General features: G+C 53.9%; 1 protein-coding gene across 1 annotated transcript in view; it reads left to right on the top strand.

Moving 5' to 3' along the window:
* LOC120875958 (guanylate cyclase D-like) overlaps positions 1 to 19,616 on the top strand; it is a 58,555-nt gene extending 38,939 nt beyond the window's left edge. Inside the window, 5 exon segments of the mRNA XM_040257695.1 lie at positions 14,320 to 14,435; positions 14,691 to 14,770; positions 15,245 to 15,295; positions 15,985 to 16,067; positions 19,563 to 19,616. Coding sequence (XP_040113629.1) covers positions 14,320 to 14,435; positions 14,691 to 14,770; positions 15,245 to 15,295; positions 15,985 to 16,067; positions 19,563 to 19,616 — 384 coding nt within the window.
* Positions 19,617 to 19,661: the final 45 nt, after the last annotated feature.

The following is a 19,661-nucleotide window of genomic DNA, read 5'->3' as shown; positions in this document are numbered from 1 at the left end:
CACTGGTGACCTGCACCCATGTCACCAGCTCCGTGGGCAGTTTTAGTTCCCAACCTGACTGCGCAGTAGCATTTCCCCCGCCTCCCTCTTCCTAGAAAGGCTCTCCAAGGCCTCCAAGGCACCCCGCCTGTGCACCCCGATCTCCATCTCCTCCTCCCCCGGCTCCCTGCCGCTCCTTTCCTCTCCCCAGCCGTTCCACACTGGGGCTGCACATAGTCCTCTCCTGACACTGATGACACCCCCCTCCCCTCCGGGTCTCGGCCCCCAACCTGCCCTGACCTCCAGGTCTGTGGAGCTTTCGCTGCGCCCTCAACAGTTTCTTCTGGAGCTGTCACAGGACCTCAGACTCGCCAGGTCCACCGGAGGCCTGGCCTCCCCCAGAGTTCTCTTCTCGTGGGTGGCCTCACCATCCATGGTCAGAAAGCCACATATTGTCCCGGAGACGTCAGCCAGTACCGCCGCCCTGCCTCCATCGCAGCCCCAAGCTGACAGCTCCTCCATCACCTCCTCCTGGCCGCTGCAGGAGCTTCTCAGCTTTCACCCTTATCCATCTTTGCTCAGTAGCCAGAGTGATCGTTAAATAACGACACACATGTGACTCACATGGCGGTTCCCTGTTTAACACCCTCTGGGTCTTCCTACCTGAACTCTTTCATGCTGCTTCTGAGGCCCTGCTCTGTCCGGCCTGGGCCTGCCCCGTGGACTCAGTTTTCTAGCACCTTGTACTGTGAGTTACCACCTCGGGGCCTCCCTCATGCCCTTTAAGACGCACTGACTAAGCTTCCCGCCTCAGGGCCTTCACTCTCGCTGTGCCCTGAGCCTGGTCCCTTCCGGTCCTGCAGGTCTCAGCTTTTTTGCTGCCTCCTTTGCGAAGAGGCTCTCACCACACACTCTAATCAGAGTCCTGCAGCCGTCCCACCCCCATCTCCCAGCCTTGTGTCCCTGCAGCTCTTGTTACTCCTTGATTTTCCTTGCTGATGCATTTACGGAATTTACGGAACTTCCCCCAGGAGGGTCTGGCTGGCTGGCTGATCTGCCTGCAGGTCTGCAGGTGACAGACTCCCAGGGAGGTGAGCTCTTATCTTCTCTCTCTCCCAACACCCCCGCCTCATCCTGGGAGTGGGAGCCAGCAGGTCTGGCAGCTATGTGTCACCCCGAGCTCTCTCAGCTGATGACTTTTCCACTCCAGGCCAGAAACTTTAGAAAGTGCCAGCAACGTTTTCATCTTCTTGGCTCAGGGAGGAAAGAGAGCGGAGATTAGGCCCAGCAAGCTCGACCTGACCTGGGAGCCTCCCAGGCCTCTTGGAAGCAGAGAAGAATCCCACATCCACTTAGGCCCACGGACTTAGATACAGCAGGTAGGGGAACAGGAGTCCAAGCACACCCAACTATGCACACACACCCTGCACCCTGCATGAGCATCAGATACGTGTGCACATGGAAACACCACCACGTGCCCCTCCGTTTACTGGGGGGTGAGATCATAGACAGACAGACCCATAGACCCAAGGAGAGACAGCCACGCAGAATCTCTGCAGGAAGGACCAGCTGGGTGGGAACTTGTCTTGGACTTTTGTTTATGAGGCAGTTACCGAATCTTTGCTTGAACTGTATGCTAAAACTTGATTTTTTTAAAAATAGTTTGATTTTTAAGTCAAGTTTTCTAACAATGCTTTTATCCTTACTTTCTGTATTTGCCGTATCTGCTGAAGTTACTTATCTTTATTTTGAGGGCTGTTTGGGGAAGCTGGGTGAGATCAGGGGATGGGGAACCCCCCACCTCGTGATTTGATATAGCCGTGACCAAGGCAGCAGAGCTCACAGAAGGGCCTCCCGTCACCTGTCACAGAGACACTCCACATTGGGACCTGTTTTCCACTCTGCCCTTGACAACTGTGCTCAGAAGTAGCTCTGCCAAGCTGCTGTGAGGCCCTGGCTGTCACTCACCGCCTTGCTCCCTTCTCCGTGCACAGGCAATAACACCATTCCACACTCCTCTGGGCATATGTGGGAAGCAGGTGAGAAAATGACAGTGTGCGCAGGCTGGGGAGCCAGTGTCCCTGCTCTGACTTGTGTTAAAACCCCAGAGCCACAGAACTCCTCACCCCAGAGCGTTAGGGCCCAGAGCTGGGGCTAGCTGCCCGACTCATGGGAGGCCTTTGGACCCACGTGTAAAGAAGTGAGTGGCTCTTCACCTCCCTGGGCCCCGTCCCCTACAGATGGAAGTGTGGACGGCAGTGGTGTGTGCCTGTGGCTGGGCAGCTGCGGGAATCAGGAGACGCCAAGGACAGTGAGGGGGCTCCTTGTAATCAGCTGTGGGCTCTGAATGCCCACCACTGTTGTTCTGAGTGGTGGATTTATTATTCTTGTCTATCCTTTTCCCCTAGGGATGCCTGGCAGGAGCTCATAAACCAAGAGATCAAGGTGGCCTTTGCCAAAGCCCTCCAGAGCGCAGCAGGACCCTGGGGGGCGGGGAGGGTCTTGGCCAGGCCCTGAGGAGCAGGATGGAGTGTGGCAGGGGCCAGCACCAGCCCAGAGACTCCTGTACTTGGACACCCCCAGGCCCTCTCCCTCCTCCACCCCCTGCAACAAACTCCCTTGCTGAGTTCTCTGGCAGCCAACCGGCTCCCATTAACATGTGCCCTAGGGCAATAGTCACTGCCGGCTTGCCTCTGTGAATCCTACGGGGTAAACTTGCCTCTTGACACAGATACAATAAAAAAAATAGAAATAGTCCCTTCCTTTCATGTTGTGCTTTGTTCTTGACAAACGGTTCTGACTGTCAGAGCTCATATAGAGCTCGCTATTCCTTCCATCGAGAACGCTGTCCCCGTTGTACAGTCGCAGTGCCCAGGCCCAGAGAGAGGAGGTCATCCTGCTCCTGTCACATCACTTCTCAGAGGCTCTGTTTTGTCATCTCTAAAAAGGGTTTGGAGAGGGCCCACACGAGGCTTGTTCCTAACACAGGGCTCTGTCCACAGCAAATGTTCAGAGCGAGCTGCCTCCTTCCCCACCTCTCCTCCCTAGCTGGCCTAACCTCGGTGAGCATTGTGTTGGGAGTCCAGGTCTTGGGCTCCCAAGATCTCAGGGAAGGGTAAGGAGGGGAGTGATAATTCCTGGGCTCTTAGGAAAATGAGACTTCTGTCTTACAGGAAAAAAACAAAACAAAACCAAACCAAACCAAACCACAACTAGCTCATTAAACTGGCTTCCAACATCAAAGGGTTACTTTCCAAACCCCCGAGGCTGATTTCAGAGCAGCGTGACCAGGCACACAGGGAATTCATTTCCTTGACTGAGGGGAGATGGTGGGGGCCAGGGGACAGGTTAAGCCCTGAACAAACTCGTCCTTCTTCAAGAGACCCCTGAGGAGGGCGGAGCTGGTACTAAACAGAGCTGGGGAGAATGTTCTACTGGGGGCTGTGCCGAGTGTGTGTGTGTGTATAGATGTGAGAGGGATGTCGGTGACGTGTGTGGAGCCATGAGCTGCTGTGTCGTGGAAAGTGTTAGACTCCACTTTGGGAGATGCCCAAAATGCCATCCTGGCCTGTTCAAATTTGGGCCTAATCTTTTTACTCCGCAGTTTCCTCAAATGCCATGTGGGATGGGTCACCCTTACCTCCCATGTTGTTGTGAGAATTCATGGAAAGGACTGGAAACACCACAGCTGGGCCCCAGCAAGCCTGTGGTGTCCACACTGAGAAGGGCGGGTGCCCACGTGCCCATCCTGGGATGCACCCGGGGCACTGTGCATGACTGTGTCTCCGCGTGCCTCTGTGGCCTGGCCAGAAGCATGTCTCTGGTTCCTCCACTGAACTCTCCACAGCCCACAGAAGGCCTGTGGGTTTTCTCTCCAGGCCTCAGCCTCTTCATCTGTGAAAGCTTCTGGTCTAATCGCCATGAGGCCCCTTGGCGTGAGCCTCTGTGCGTACCCATGGGCACACAAGTGGTCAGTGGAGAGCTAGCAGTGGGCAGACACAAGACCAGAATTCAAACCAGGATTCCATTCCACTTTCCTCCCAGGAGCTGGTCTGTGGGCCCCTCTATGCCCCTAGTGCCTCACTGCACACTGGGGATGAGCCCGTGGCCCCTCGTGCCTTACAGGCCCACTGAAGGTCACAGGAGGCAGCAGCGAAAGCTTGGTGTCCCCGGGAGGGTGCTGCCACCGTGACTCAGGGCACACGTGTGCAAACAGACCCGGTGGCTTCGTGTATGTCGTGTGGATGTCAGCACTTGGGGCCCTGAGCAGGCAGGTGACCATGTTTCCATGCACGTGACTGTGTCTGCATGTGTGTGCTTGTCTATGGATGTCTGTGTGTGTGCTGTGCATCTCTGTACATGTGAACTGATATGTGTGTGCACCTTGGTGTGTCTGCACGTATGCTGCCTTAGCTGTGTACATCATGTGTCTGTGTCTCTCTGGGCACCAAAGTCTGGGAATAGCGGCCAAGCCTCCAATATTTGTGTCCATGCCCACAGTGTGGGTCTGCAGGTGTGGTGTGTGTTGCCTTGTGTGTATGTGGGTGTGTGTCCGGGGCTGTCTGGGTCCGGCCGTGGGTGGATGTCCTTGCTCTGCCCTCCAGGATGGTAGTGTGGAAGAGCAGAGCTGCCCGTGCTGAGAAGGGCTAAGGCGGCTCTGTTCTCAGAGGCCTCTACTCAGACCCTCCAGGGTAGAACCTGGGGGCTCCAGGGAGAAACTCTGGTGCTAAAGCCAACACACAGCCGATGAATAGACCCCACGACTCTGGGGTCCTCATCTCTCCCCAGTCTCCCCCCATTAGTAGAGGAGGCGGTCACCCAGGGGGACAGCCAGTGCCCACCTGGCTCCTGCACTGTGGTCCCTCCTGGGCTGGGCCGGTTTCCTCTGTCCCAGAGGCTTTGGGGCTTATTTACTTTACAGTCACGAGCTGCCTGCTGTGGGCCAGCCCCTATGCCTGGAGCTTCCACACACATTATCTTAACCACAGCCACTCTCGGAACAGGAGGTGTTTACCCACTCTCTAGAAGTGAAAACAGAGGCTCAGAGGAGTGAAAGGACCTGTCCATGCCACCGCTGTCTCCTGATGCAAGGCGGCTGCACAGCTGCTACAGAAGCCAGGAGGGAACATTCAGAAGGGGTGGCCTCAGGGGCGAGCAACTGTCTTTCCCTGAAGGAGCTGAGGCTGAGGAGGCGCTCAGAGCTGGCCCTCCCCTCCTGAGGAGCTGGCCTAGCATTTGCATGGGGCTTCCGTGCATAAGCTCAGATGGAACCCCAGAGATGGGGCCCCAAGTCATGACTTTCACGATGAATCAGTGCCAGCTGGTCCCCATGAAGTCCCCTACTCTCCTCCACCAGCCTGGGGCCATCCTCCTGTCCCTCAGGGTCGGTTCCCAGCAATGGGACACCCCTGGCCTCTCTGGGGACTGGGGTTCTCGATATGACAGATGGGGCCACGGGGCTCTGGAAGGTCCTTGCAGGGCCTGGTCTGGAGTGGTTCAATTCATGGTCCTTCAGGCCAGCACAGTTTGGGATGGTCTCCTTGGAAACAACAAATGCTTTAGCCCGGCATTCAAGGCTCTCCTCACGCTGTCTTTAGCTCATCAGCTCCCTGTCCTCTGACACTCTGGCCACGTCAGGCCTCTTACTCTCCCCAAACCCTACACGATGTCACCACTTGCTGTTTTTGCTACCTAAATGACCTTATCTCTTTTTCAACATTTGGTGAACACATCCTTCAGTGTCCACCTAAAAAGCTATCTCCTGGGAATTCCCAAGCTGTCCAGTTGTTAGGAATCCATGCTCTCACTGTTGAGGGCCCAGGTTCAATCCCTGGTGGGGGAACTAAGATTCCACAGCCTGCATGGCCTGGCAAAAAAAAGCTAGAACGTTTTCCCACCTTCCCTCTGTATGTAATTAGTAGTTGCCTTGCCTGACCTTCACATCAGTAGGAACCTTGTCTAGTTTATTGCTTTCCTCTAGTGCCCAGACAGAGGTGTGCAATGGGAGACTGAATTGATGAATGATGAACTGATAACTGATGAACTAGTTAGCCCAGAGGTTTCAGTGAATAATCTCCTTTCCTGCAATACCAGCTCCTGAGTCTCCTGCCTAGTCTCTCCTCTGCTGTATCTGTATCTGGGCTTGCTGAGTTTAAAGCTTAGGCAGGATCCTCCCCACCAGGTAGGTATGGGCAGTGTGTCAGCCTGTGGCTTCCCTGGCTGCCCTGTCTCTCTTCCCCACCTCCAGCCTCTGCTCTGGCCTGGGTGCTCTTCCCCAGCCCCTCTGCTTGCCACCCCTTCTGGCCAGCTCCTCCGCACCCTCCATGCCTCCGCTTCTCTGCCACTTCCTCCAGGAAGCCTTCCCTGAAACCCTCCCTTCCACCCCTGCGTACTGTAGGAAGGGCCCCTCCTCTGCCCTCTTAGCACCCCTCAAGTCACCCTGTCCAGCCCTGTCTTTGCATACTGGGGGCTTTCTGTGGGCAGGGCTGGGTTGAAACCCTCTTTCTGTGACTTCAGTGGAAGAAGAAATATAACAGAGCAGAGGAGGTAAAGAAGGCCACAGTGATGTTGGGTGAGCATTGCTTTAAGGAAATAAACCTGCCTGCAAATTCATATTCATTCAAAGACTAGAGATTAGTCTACACACTTACAAGGGGGTGGGGGATGAAGTAATGAGAGCGGAGGGAAGGCCCTCCCATGTTCTCGGCCTGTTGTGTGCGCACTGTGTCAGGGAGCTGTCCTCGCAGCCCTAGCAAATGGGTGCCTTCATCACAGCGGCTCTTGATTTCATCTGGGGCTGTGGGACAACAAAGCCCAGGTGCTTTCTGGGGGGCCAGCCGTGCTGCCTCTTGTCCTGGCTCTGCCTCCAGACTTGCTTGTAGAAGCCACTCCTACTTAGGGCTCCAGTCTCCCGGTCAAGACATGGACGGGTGGACTCCTTTCCCAGAAGTTTCCCTGAGTCATCGAAACTCTTCAGAAGTCCACTAGGGGGCAGGCAAGCTGTTCCCAAAAGAACCAGAGCCCCTGCTGCCACCCCAAGATTCCTAGCCCTTCCCCAAGCCCTCAGGGTCCCTGGGCTCAGCCCTCCAGCCCAGGAGGGAGTGATGGGCGGGACCCCACCACACCGAGGAGCCCTGCTTGAGGATCTCCCTGATGACGGATGGACAGGACAACAGATCTCAGCATCTGTCACCATCAGAAAGGCCTGGCCCAAGTTGGCATGTGCCAGAGGTTTGTCTGGTCTCTAGCCATTTGCATTTCTTGTTAAATAACACAAAGTTGATGCTAACCTCATCCAGGGCTCTTTTGGACACAGCCTCATGCAGCCTACCACGCCCTCTGATGAGAGTGAGCGGCAATTCTGGCAGTTCTCTTCCACTGCTGACTTAGGCCTTCCTACTGGGCTCCAGCTTAGTGCCTGGCCACCTGTCGGGCATCTCCCCAGTGAGCCGCAGATCACCTTGACTATACCCTTCCCTGTTCCCTGCCCAGGACCACAGGTGACCACCCTCACTTCCCTGTCCTTCCCATGACCCTTCACTTCACCTCCCATAATCAATCCTCAAGTCCCACCTACCATGATGAAGTCTGCCTTAGTCTAGGCTCCATCATCTGGGTTCTTGGCAACTGTGCCAGTCTCCCCGTCACCCTCTGGCCTCCATTCCCACTAGCCCATGCCGGCCCCAGTTGACCCCCCGGGCAGCCCTCGCCATGTCGCTTTCCTACTTAGCATGCCCCCCACTGATGATGACCAGGGCCCTTCCTAGAACTCCTGCCAGTGGACCTTCCCACCATCTCCCCCAACTCCCAGACTTTCCCACCCCTGTGCCCAGTCCTGTCTTATCCCCTTAAACTGCTCAGATCCCCAGTTTCAACCTAGAGGATCTTTACTGTAAATGCATTCCTATTAGTCATTATAATAATGCTCCTAAGACTGGGGAGCAATAGTCTGGAAACTGTGTAACCTTGCCCTGTCACCACTGTGTCCAGGGGCAAAACCCTTCCAGTCTGAGGAACATCACAATAACCACTTGACCCATTTCCAGACTTATCTTTAGGTGCCTGGCCTGGGTGGAGCTAGGTCATGGCACAGACTCTGTTCTCATGCTTGTCCACCTTGAGCCCACACTCAGTACTTGATACAGCCCTAAAATCAGGCCCAACCTCCCAGTGCAGCAATGAGACATATGGAGTTTGCTGGAGATTTCCTGGGAGCCAGAGAAGAGAGTATGTCCTCACCCTTCATGCAGCCAAGCTTCATGAACTCTGAACCTCAGTTCTCTCTCTCAGGCCCCTCCCTGGCAGCTGTCTGCTCTTCCCGCTGTCTCTCCCTGACACCCTCTGTTGCTCCCAGTCAACCAGCACCTCGTCTCAGCTTCCTGCTCCATTGGTAGTTACCCAAAGAGCAACTGCAGGATTGATAAAAGTACCAGAGCCTGGAGCCTTTTTGAAGGGCTGATTCAGGCCTTCTAAACACTGGGCAGGCCTTCAAGGCTCCCCCAGCAGGCAGCCCATAGGAGGGTCTTTCAGTTCAGTTTAGTTCAGTCGCTCATTGTCCAAATCTTTGCGACCCCATGGACTGCAGCATGCCAGGCTTCCCTGTCCATCAGCAACTCCCAGAGCTTCCTCAAACTCATGTCCATTGAGTTGGTGATGCCATCGTACCATCTCATATCCTCTGTTGTCCCCTTCTCCTCCCGCCTTCAATCTTTCCCAGCATCAGAGTCTTTTCCAGTGAGTCAGTTCTTCGCATCAGGTGGCCAGAGCATTGGAGTTTCAGCTTCAGCATCAGTCCTTCCAATGAGTATTCAGGACTGATTTCCTTCAGAATGGACTGGTTGGATCTCATTACTGTCCAAGGGACTCTCAAGAGTCTTCTTTAACACCACAGTTCAAAAGCATCAATTCTTCAGTGCTTAGCTTTCTTTATAGTCCAACTCTCACATCCATACATGACTACTGGAAAAAAAACATAGCTTTGACTAGATGGACCTTTGTTGGCAAAGTAATGTCTCTGCTTTTTAATATGCTGTACTTCATTGTAAAGAAGGACCTGAGGCAGTCATGCAAGGTAGACATGTTCCCCTCATATTTTCGATGAGGCTACTGAAATCAGCTCAAGGTCACCCAGCAAGTCAGTGGTTCCAAAGCCCCCGGAACACACGCCATCCTGGTTTCCTTGTCAGCCGCAGCCACACACTACATGGAAAAAAGTGACGCACACTCAGTGACAGCCTCAGTCACCAGCTGCGGGGTGAGACCAACCAAAGGAAGTGGCGTGAGTCCTGGGGTGAGGTCCGGAGGGGCAGACAGCTGAGGCTGGGGACCTGGGTGAAGCCAAGACCAACAGCCAGGGGCCTGGATGGTGGATGGAGGAGCTGCGTGTTTTGTGGACAGAGGTCAAGGTTGGAACCTGCAGTGTGAGTGGGGCAGTGGGAGAGTGAATTAACTCTGACCATCCAGAAGCCTTTTAAAGAGCCAGTTTGGACACTGGACAGGATGTCTTCAAGGCTCCCCTTGTGAGCAGCCCAAGGGAGCATGGGTTTCTCACGTCTGCAGCCACAATATCTCCTCTCTTGCCCCCTGGACTTGTATTTCATGGACCCTTTCAGTCAGAAGGCTTAGCTTTTTTTTCCCCCTTTTCTTTTTGTATGCATGTGTGCACGCTCATTCATGTCTGACTCTTTGTGACCCCATGGGCTGTAGACCACCAGTCTCCTCTGTCCATGGAATTTCCAGGCAAGAATACTGGAGTGGGTTGGCATTTCCTGCTCCAGGGGATCCTCCTGATCTCCTTTACTGACAGGCAGACTCTTGACCACTGTGCCCCTGGGAAGCCCCTTTTTTTGTATGAGAGCCCCTTAGCTAGTTCTGACAGTCCTCCCCTCTGCCAGCTCTTTAATGGAGACAGAGACAGAGGGGAGAGATGGAAGCGGCAGGGAGAAGGGAGAAGAGAGAGGCGCGGATAGGGAGTTTGACAGATGACTGCACAGAGTTGGGAAAACCGGAAAGGAGAGAGGGGACAATAGAGGATGTATGTGGCTGCTTGATAGGGACTCTGGCCTCATGAGTAGTGAAAGAGACAGGAAAACGGGAAATGGGACATATGCTTGGACCCCCAGGGCCATCAAAGTGTTTTAAGCAGCAGAGTGACCTGGTCAAACCTGTGTTTTAGAGAGACTCCATCTGGCCACCACGTGGCGGGTGAATGGCTGGCTGGATGAACAGGAAAAGGAGACCCTGGGGCAGGAAGCTCTCCTGAGAGAAGGGTGAGAAGAGAAATGAGCAAGGCCAAGGAGGAGGGAGACCCATTTAAAGACCAGGAGGAGGAGGGGGTGGGGTGAATTGCCACAAAAAGATACAGGAGGTGGTGATGGGGAGGCGGGAAGAGAACAAGGAGAGGGTGTTACAAGGAGCCACTCTAGCAGGCAGCGGAGAAGAATGCAGCCAAGTGACCAGAGGAGCTGGGGATGGAAGAGTGTCTGTCCATATCAGTTCCAGAGGTGGAGGCTGGGTGGAATGATAGGGCTGGAGGCAGTGGAGAAGCAGTGAGGTGAGTGGGGGAAACGGAGGTCACAAGAATAGACAACAGCCTTGATAGGTTCAGCCAGGAGGAGACTAGAGGAAGGGTGGGCAGTGGCTGGCAGGAATCTGGGAGGCCTGTAGTTGTTGTTGTTTAGTTGCTAAGTTGAGTCCGACTCTGCCATCCCATGAACTGCAGCATGCCAGGCTTCCCTGTCCTTCACTATCTACTGGAGTTTGCTCAAACTCATGTCCACTGAGTCGATGATGCCATCCAACCGTCTCATCCTCCGTAGTCCCCTTCACCTCCTGCCTTCAATCTTTCCCAGCATCAGAGTCTTTTCTAATGAGTCTGTTCTTTGCATCAAGTGACCAAAATATTGGAGATTCAGCTTCATCACCAGTCCTTCCAATGAGTATTCAGGGTTGATTTCCTTTAGTATTGACTGGTTTGATCTCCTTGCTCTCCAAGGGACTCTCAAGAGTCTTCGCCAACACCACAGTTTAAAAGCATCAACTTTCTTTGCGGTCCAACTCTCACATGCATACATGACGACTGGAAAAAACCAAAACTTTGACTATATGGACCTTTGTCAGCAAAGTGATGTCTCTGCTTTTTAATATTCTGTCTAGGTTTGTCATAACTTTTCTTCCAAGGAGCAAGCGTCTTTTAACTGCATAGCTACAGTCACTGTTTGCAGTGATTTTGGAGCCCAAGAAGATAAAACCTGTCACTGTTTCCATGTTTTCTGCTTCTATTTGCCCTGAAGTGATAGGACTGGGTGCCATGATCTTTGTTTTTTGAATGCTGAGTTTTAAACCAGCTTTTTCCTCACTCCTCTTTCACCCTCATCAAGAGACTCTTTAGTTCCTCTTTTCTTTATGCCCCTAGAGTGGTATCATTTGCATATCAGAGGTTGTTGATATTTCTCCCGGCAATCTTGATTCCAGCTTGTGATTCATCCAGCCTGGCATCTTGCATGATGTACTCTACATATCAGTTAAATAAGCAAGATGACAATATACAGCCTTGATGTACTCTTTTCCCAATTTTGAACCAGTCTGTTGTCCCATGTCCAGTTCTAACTATTGCTTCTTGACCTGTATACAGGTTTCTCAGGAGAGAGATAAGATGGTCTGGTATTCCCATTTCTTTAAGAATTTTCCACAGTGTCTTGTGATCCACACAGTCAAAGGCTTTAGCATTTGAAGCAGATGTTTTTCCAGAATTCCCTTGCTTTTTCTATGATCCAACAGTTGTTGGCAATTTGACCTCTGGTTCCTCTGCCTTTTCTAAATCCAGCTTATACATCTGGAAGTTCTCTGTTCATGTACTGCTGAAGCCTAGCTTGAAGGATTTTGAGCATTACCTTGCTAGGATATGAAATAAGCGCAATTATATATGGTAGTCTGAACATTCTTTGGCATTGCCCCTCTTTTGGATTGGAACAGGGAGTTGTAAAATAAGGGGGTGTCCATGCTGATGGGAGAACCTGCAGGGAGAGGGGCTGTTCAGATTTCCCAAGAGGCAGCCTCTGCCAGCACACCCCCCAGGAGGCCACGTGGGCCCTGGTGCAGGAAAGGTGAGGTTGATTTTTAGGGTCTAGTTCAGGTCTCAAACCTAATTCTCCTACCCCCTTGGGTAGAGATGGTGAGTGGGAAGAAGCTACACAGCCCAGAGGAAGGCCAGAGAGCAGGAGTCTATAAGGCTGAACACCCATTCCCAAGTTTCCAGACCTAGAGAGAGGGGCTGGCTTTGGAAACAAGGCATTCCCTCCTCAGGAGACAGGATCCAGCCTTCTGCACGCTGGAGCCCCAGCCCAGCCTCCAAGTTCCTAGAGTCCTAAGGCCACAGCATCCCACAGGGATGAATCACGGGATCCCTGGGGCGCCACGGCAGTCTCACTGTGCCCTTTCCCCTTCTTCCCTTTCACAACCCCAGGAATTGGCACTCTTGGGAGCCACTCGACTTGTGTGTGGTCTGCTTCTGAGAAAATCAGTGTCGTGAGCAACGTGAGATCACAGTCTTGCTCCATGAGCGTGTGCACACGTGGGCGCTTGGGTCCGTGTAAGGGCACCTGCACACACACATATGGTGTTTATCTGTGCATTGTGTCCTGTGTGTGTGCGCAATGAGTTTGGGAATCTGGCTATTCCAAGTCTTCGCTGTATACTTGGGGTTTGAAGTATGTGTGCGGAGTGTTTGTGACTGGTGTTTGCACGGGAGATATACGCAGTGTGTACGCATCGTGGATGTTTGCTGTGCAGGCTTGTGATGTGGCATACATGGTAGATATCTGAGTGCTGAATTTGTGGGGGGTTGTGCCTGCGTGTGGTGGCTGTGTGACTTTTGAGGGTGTCTCTGAAATGTTTGAAATATTTGTGTCCGTGTGACATTTCTCTGTGAGGTGGATGCAGGCTTCCTGTTTTCAGGAGTTGTGGCCCTGTGCGTCCGTGTTGTCTTTGAGGGTATTTATGAAGGTTGTGTGTGTGTGTTGAAGGGAGAGTGTGCTTTGGCAGGTGTCTGTGTCTATGGAGGGAGCATGTGTGAGGAGGGATGTCATGGGAGGAGATGTGACAGCCCCACACAGCAGAAGGGGCAGAGTTCCAGCACTCAGTTCACCATCTCCTGGTTGGGTGACCTGAGCTAGTTACTGCCCCCTCCAGCCTAAGAGTCCCACTAAAGACCAGTACCTGGGGAATTCTAGGAAAGCCCTATGGTCTTGAGGAGGAAGGCAACGTGAGCAGGACAAGAAGGGATCACCGAGAGCTACACTGAGGAGAAGGAGGACATTCCCCATGACAGCCCAGGATGTGGCCAGGCCTCCACCCCCTTGCCCAGCCCCCAGGGGTCCCACCCGTGCCCTGGCAGGACGCGACTGCCGCCTCCTCTTACTGCCCCAGAGGGGCAGCCACAGCTACATTTTAGGCAGGTCTCCTCCTCACATCCCTCGAGCACAGATTGGAGAAGCTTCCTGAACCACTTGACTCCCGCCCTGAACTAAAGTAGTGTGGAGAAAATAGAGCTGCTGCCCTCAGTGGAAAACAATGCCTGGTTACAAACCACAAGCAGTTCCACAGACGGGCGAGTGCCATGGGCGGGCAGGCACTTGACACCAAGGGGCACTCTCTCCCAACAGCCCTAGTTGTCCATCCACGTTTGCTCCACTTTAGACACGGAATGGGTTCAGAGTGGTGAGGCCATGAGCCCAAAGTCCCACAGCTGTGCACAGAACAGTGAGAACAGGAACCCAGGTTTCAAGTCCCGCTCTGAAAGCTGGGCTGCTTCTCTTCCTCAGTTCTGCCCTCTTCACGTCCCTCCTTGCCCCACCCAAGAGGAGGGAATATACAACTCGACACACACGGGGAATGGCATGATAAATTTTAAGAATTCTAGATGACACGCTCTTTTGGCTAATAAACGCTCCACTAGGTGACAATACAACGGAGTATTAAGTGGGTGGACCCTAGAGCCCCACTGAGTGGACTCCTCCAAAACCGGCTGTGCACATTAGAGTTAATTACCCAACCTCTCTGGGTTTTCTCATATGTCGTCTGTAAAATGGAGGTAATACTAATAATAACCATATCTACCTCACTGAGTGTTGTAGGATTAAATGGGTTACAATATGAAAGTTTCCTGAGAAAGCTGCCTGGGCCAGCCCATCCCCTTCTCAAAAGTACAGAGGCCTCACACCCATCTCAGAATTTCACTTCTGGTGAGAAAGCTTCAAAATCCTGTTAACCATAACCTTTATATTTCAACCCTTCATTTCTGCAACTCAGTGGGGAGGGGCTGGTGTTACCCTCATTTCACAGAGAGGCGAAGGTAGCACCAGTGAGGGGACAGCCCGCCTGCCCCATGCCCACTCAGGGCTCTTCAAAGGGCGCCTGGACACTGGCAGCATCGGCACCCCTGGGAGGTGGCTCAAGATGTAGGTTCCAGGCCCCAGCTCAGACCCACTGAAGCAGACTCTCGGGGGCAATCTGTCCTCACAAGCCCTCAGAGGTGATTCTGATACTTTAAGAGGAACTGGGCAAGGCCTCTGAAAAGATTGCTGAACCAGAAATACCTCACGTGAGGCAAATGAAGGAAAGTGGAGGGGGGAGGGGAATCACCCCCTCAGCTCACGTGTGACCTCAGCCCACATCCTCACACTCTCTGGGCCTAGAATCTGCTCTCCTTCCAGGAGTGACAGTACAGGAGGCAAGCAGGATTCTCTGAAACTTCGGGAGGTGACCATTATCTGTGGAAATCGTCAGGGTCCAGGTGAGCCAGCTTCTGAGTTCTGCCAGGCCCTGGGGCTTCGCCCACCTAGAGGAAGACGAGAGTCCATGGCCTGCAGGGGTTTAGCACAGTGGGGAACCCAAAGTCTGAGAGGACTGCGAATCTGGAAAGGGACCTCCAGAGAACCCCGAGAAGCAGGGTCCCCCCACTATGGCTTGTCCTATCCTGGCCACAGTGGGTCAGGGTCAGGGTTGGGGCACACCTGGGGGTCGGGACACACCTCTGCCTGGGTCCTGAGCCCACAGCGCTGTGGTCCCTCTGACGCAGGCCCTCCCCGTCATTGCCTCCCACCACTGGGTGCTCCATCTGTCCACAGGTTCTTTCAATCTTCTACAGACTTGTATGTGAGGAAGACCATGTCAGTCACGTTGACCCGGCCCCCATTCCATGGCTTTCTACAAGTCATCGTCTCAACACCCCCTTGAAGTGAGCATAATGACTGTCCCCATTTGACAGATGAGAAGTCGAGACTGCCAAGAGAGAATGACTGCCCAGCTCCTGTGTTGGGTGAGGGGGCTGCCCCACAGCAGCCTTGCCACTTATTAATGCTGCCTTCAGGGCGCTCATGTGTTTGCAGCTGTCTCACCCAGGCTTGGTTCTGTTGCTGATGTGTTAACTTGGACATGACACTTTATGACATCACGGACCCTAACCAAGGCCTGTCCTGGTAACTCTGGATCCTCAAGAAAAGGGTTCGTGCGGTTTAACCTCCAAATGGTTAAAACAGACAAAAAAGCTGTGAGGCTCAAAGGGACAAACCCTCAGGTTCCCAGCAGCCCGAGGCTTGCAGAAAGCTGTGGTTTCATGGTCCACAGAGCAGCACAGTCAAGCTGTGGAGACGCTTCTGATCCTGCCCTGCCAGCTTCACTCACTCTCAAATTTTCTCACCTAACATCCCCCCTCTTCCTTGGGGGCTCTGGGAGCCTCCAGATCCTCAGCCCCGGTTCTCGGCTCCTGTGTGGTGGCCGCAGGGTAGACAGGGTGCTCCCAGCACCTGGTTCCCCTGCATGGACGGCTCCAAGCAGACGAGCAGCCAAGCTGGCCACGCAGGGGAGCCCTGGCGTCTGAGGACCCGATGGGAAGGGATGCCATGCCCCGCCCCACCAGCGGTGTGACCACGGACAAGTCGCAGAACCTCTCTGAGCCTCGGTCTCTCTTCTGTCAAAAGGGAGCAACCATTGTCCTCCTTTTGTCAGGTGGCTGTGAGGAGGAGATGACACGAGTCAAGTACCTGGCGCCACGCCCGGCCCTGCAAGCCCTCGTTTTTCCCGTTAAACACGTAGGCTAGTTTTCAGAGGAAGGGACACTCCAGCTGTCTCTTTATCAGGATTTGTTTCCGAAGCACCCTATGTTGTCTTTTGGCTCACAAACTCCCGACAGCTGACACCCACCAGCATTTTCTCTCCTATGCTACTGTACCTCTGCAGGGTGGCCCATAGCTGGTATGCTCTAAGCCTAGCTGCCTTAGGAAGCAAGGTGGGGGTGGGGGTGGGCAAAGAAGAACTGGGGAACCCAGGGTTTTCCCACAGAAAGCAAGGCCCCAATAGGGGCTGATGAGGGAACTCCCTGACTCCCCAGGGCCCACAGAGGTGCTGGGCAGGGCAGAGAGTGAGGAGAGCCAAATCTGGTCTGGGAGTCTGGAGATCCAGGTTCAATTCCTGGCTCCCAAGCCGTGTGACTTGGGCCAGTTATTTAACCTCTCTGAGCCTCAGTTTCCAAGTCAGTAGTTGAGACTAAAGATACCTGAGGCTGTCTGTGGTTATCTTTACCCTCATTTGCCACAGGAGATGAAGGACGGGCCTGCAGCGGGTGTTCAGTGAAAAAGGCAGCAGAAACTAAGTTGGGGGTCCAGGGTGCCACAGTCCTTCCCATCCCATTTCTATGGTTAGATGAGGCCAGAAAGGCTCAGAGAGGTTTAGCAACTTGTCCAAGGTCACACAGTTTGTGCACATCATTGCCTTCCTGGGCCACTCACTCCTACTTGGGATCCTCGGGTATCAGCTTGGTCTCAGAAACCCTCCCAAGGAACTTTGAGCCTGCCTTGTTGCCTGGGAGGGTTTTCTCATTTCAGAGTGATAGTCCTAGAGACACAAGAAAAGACGTGTCTCCTGTCTTCACTGAAAGATTCTTGGGGGAACAGAAGCATTTCCACAAAAAAAGCCAACACACTGAAGTTGAGCCTCCCATGGAAGGGCTGTCTGGGAGAATTGCTGGAGGGGTGCAAGTAGACACTAAGCAACGTTGGATGGAATGTTAGTTTTGGTGGCCTTTAAAAGAAAGCCACCCTCCACGTGGCTGCCATGAAAATCCGAGCCTGCTCAGTCCTGCCCTATCCTTCCTGTTCAAATCCAGTTTCGGCTCCTGGACTTGGCCTGTGAGTCTTCTGGACTCCATCATCCTACATTCTCATTTGCCTCCCATCTGGTCTGGGGGCTCTACAAGGGTAGGTCCTGGACATTTTGATTCTGGGACCTGCCACAGAAGGAAGGTTATGCTTCCTGGGCAAGGATCACAGGCCAGGCCCCCATCAGATGTTTACACATGTTTCTGTGATTTGGGCTTCACAATAAGCCAGAACATCAGGTGTTACTATTATTCTCACTTTGCAGATCAGCAAACTGAGGTCAGAAAGATCAAGCAATATGCCAAAAGTCACACAGCAATGTGATCGCTGAAGACGTGAAGAGATGAAGGAAGGGGCGCTGAGCACATGGGGTTCCCGCTTTCAGGCCCTGGTCCCCAGAGGCATCTGCAGCGGGTAGGCTCGCTTGATTGCCCATCTGTCTCCAACTCCTGGGGAGCCCCATCTAGGCACCGAGTGAGGTGGACCCCTGTGAACTGACTAACCACAACCACAGCCTTCGGAGGTGTGTGGGAGGAGGAGAGTGGCTCTCCCCTAGCCCGCCATAGCCCCAGCCCCGCCCTACCCCAGCCCCTGCCAAAGCTCTGTGCCAGCCCAGCAGTTTCTGCTTGGCAGCAGCTCAGAGAAGAGTGAAGTGGTGCTGGATGTGGGGGGAGCAGGTTGGGTGGGAGAGCCTGAGAACTGTCTGATTCCAGCTCAGCCATGTTCTGCCAATGCTGCAGGGCTGCTGTGAGGCACTTCCCGGGCATTTGGCCCCTTGGACAAGGATCTGGAAAAGGAAGCCCACAGGGAGTGGCAGAAGCATCATTAATCAGTACAACAGACAGCCAGAAGTTGCCTAACAGCCACTGGGTGCAGGCCCCAGGCTGGGTCCGTTATTCTTAGTTTAGGCACCAACCTGAGAAGCAGCTACTATCTTTCTCACTTTACTGATGGGGAAACCGAGGTTCCATTGGATGAGATGAGGACTAGAGCTGGGGGTAGGTGGGGGGAATATTAGTGATGACCAGCAGGGCCCTCCGTCAGCATAGATCTGAGGTTCCTGGTGGCGAGGAAGGAGAAGAAGGTGTAGACACCCTTCCCATGTCTTGTGACCTTTCCTACCCATGCTCTCCTAGCAGCTCAGGTCCCCTCTTAGCAAAGCTTTGCCGATCTCCTCCTCTGAGTCTACATTAGGCCCTGCCCCATCCCCACCCTGTTCCCCTAGTCCTCACAAATTGTCATCTCTGAGCTGTCCCCATCTGCCCAGGCCTGTACTCACAGTGAGCCAGATGGGAGGAAGGAAAGGCAGATGCCATTGAGAATTCAAGGAACTCAGCTTGTTAAGTCCAGCTTCACCCTGATTTCCCACAAGGCTGTGGGTGGTCCCTTCCCCATCTGTAAAATGGGGTACCCTGTGCTACTGTCAGGGCTGGTGACCATCAGGGAAGAGAAACATGGAAGAGGAATTCTCTACCACCCTTGGAACCGGGGTCTGGAGGATAGCTGTGACCCTCTTCCGCTTGGCACCCCTCCCTCGGGTCCACACTCAGCAGGGCAGGGCAGCTGTGATTTGGCAGAGTCGAGGCATCTAGAAGAGGAGGTGGCTTTGGGGAAGATGTGTAAAAGACAATGATACCACTGTGTTACTTTCTGAATAGCACTTGAAGACAACCTGAGTAAGATGGTGCTGGAAATGGGGATTCAGTTTGGCCAGGGTTGGGATGATTCCCCTGGAGGAGAGCATGGCAACCCACTCCAGGACTCTTGCCTGGAGGATCCCATAGACAGAGGAGCCTGGCGGGCTACAATCCATGGGGTCACAAAGACAGGCCATGGATGAGCGACTAAGCATAGCACAGCTAGCTTTTTGTGAAGACTGGGCTGAAATCCCTGTCTCTTATAGTCAGTGTGACTTTGGATGTGCCACTTAACCTCTCTGAGACTCAGTTTCCCCAAATGGGGACCTTACTAGTCCCAGATAGGTGATTTTTATTTATACCCGACGACCTCATCCCTAACTTGTTTCTCCACCTGAATTCTGGAGACTCAGATGGTACCTTTCCACAGCTGCTTGAGGGTCCAGGAGACGCTGGAGGAGGCTCTGAACACTACAGCCCAATCCAGAGAGGGGACTGTGGACCCACCAGAGGGGATGGCTGCGGTGTGGGGAACCCCCTTGTAGCCGCCGCGGGGCCAGTGAAGGGTCATTTCCTTCCGTGTTCAGCCCTAAGTGCGGCGGCGCCAACAGCGGGAGAAATCGGGGGCAGGCCGGATTTCCTCTGCGGACCTGCTAGAGCCACCCGCCCCTCCGGACCCCGCGGGGCCACGAGCTGCACGTGCAGCGGCGGCCTCGGTGGCACAGCGCTTCCTTAGGGACCCCTCTCCTTCCCCGTCCTTTCATCCTGTCCTCTTCGACCCGCCCCTCCCCAGCCTCGCAGTTTCGGCCGCGAGAAAATGCTTCCTCCCCTCGCGGGCTCCGGATAAACCGAGTCACGCGGGGGCGCGCCGGCCGGGCGCTAGGACCACGCG

Source organism: Oryx dammah, unplaced genomic scaffold (genome assembly GCF_014754425.2).
Source record: "Oryx dammah isolate SB20612 unplaced genomic scaffold, SCBI_Odam_1.1 HiC_scaffold_17, whole genome shotgun sequence".
In the NCBI taxonomy this organism is placed as follows: domain Eukaryota; kingdom Metazoa; phylum Chordata; class Mammalia; order Artiodactyla; family Bovidae; genus Oryx; species Oryx dammah.
This window is presented reverse-complemented; position numbering and strand designations above follow the sequence as displayed.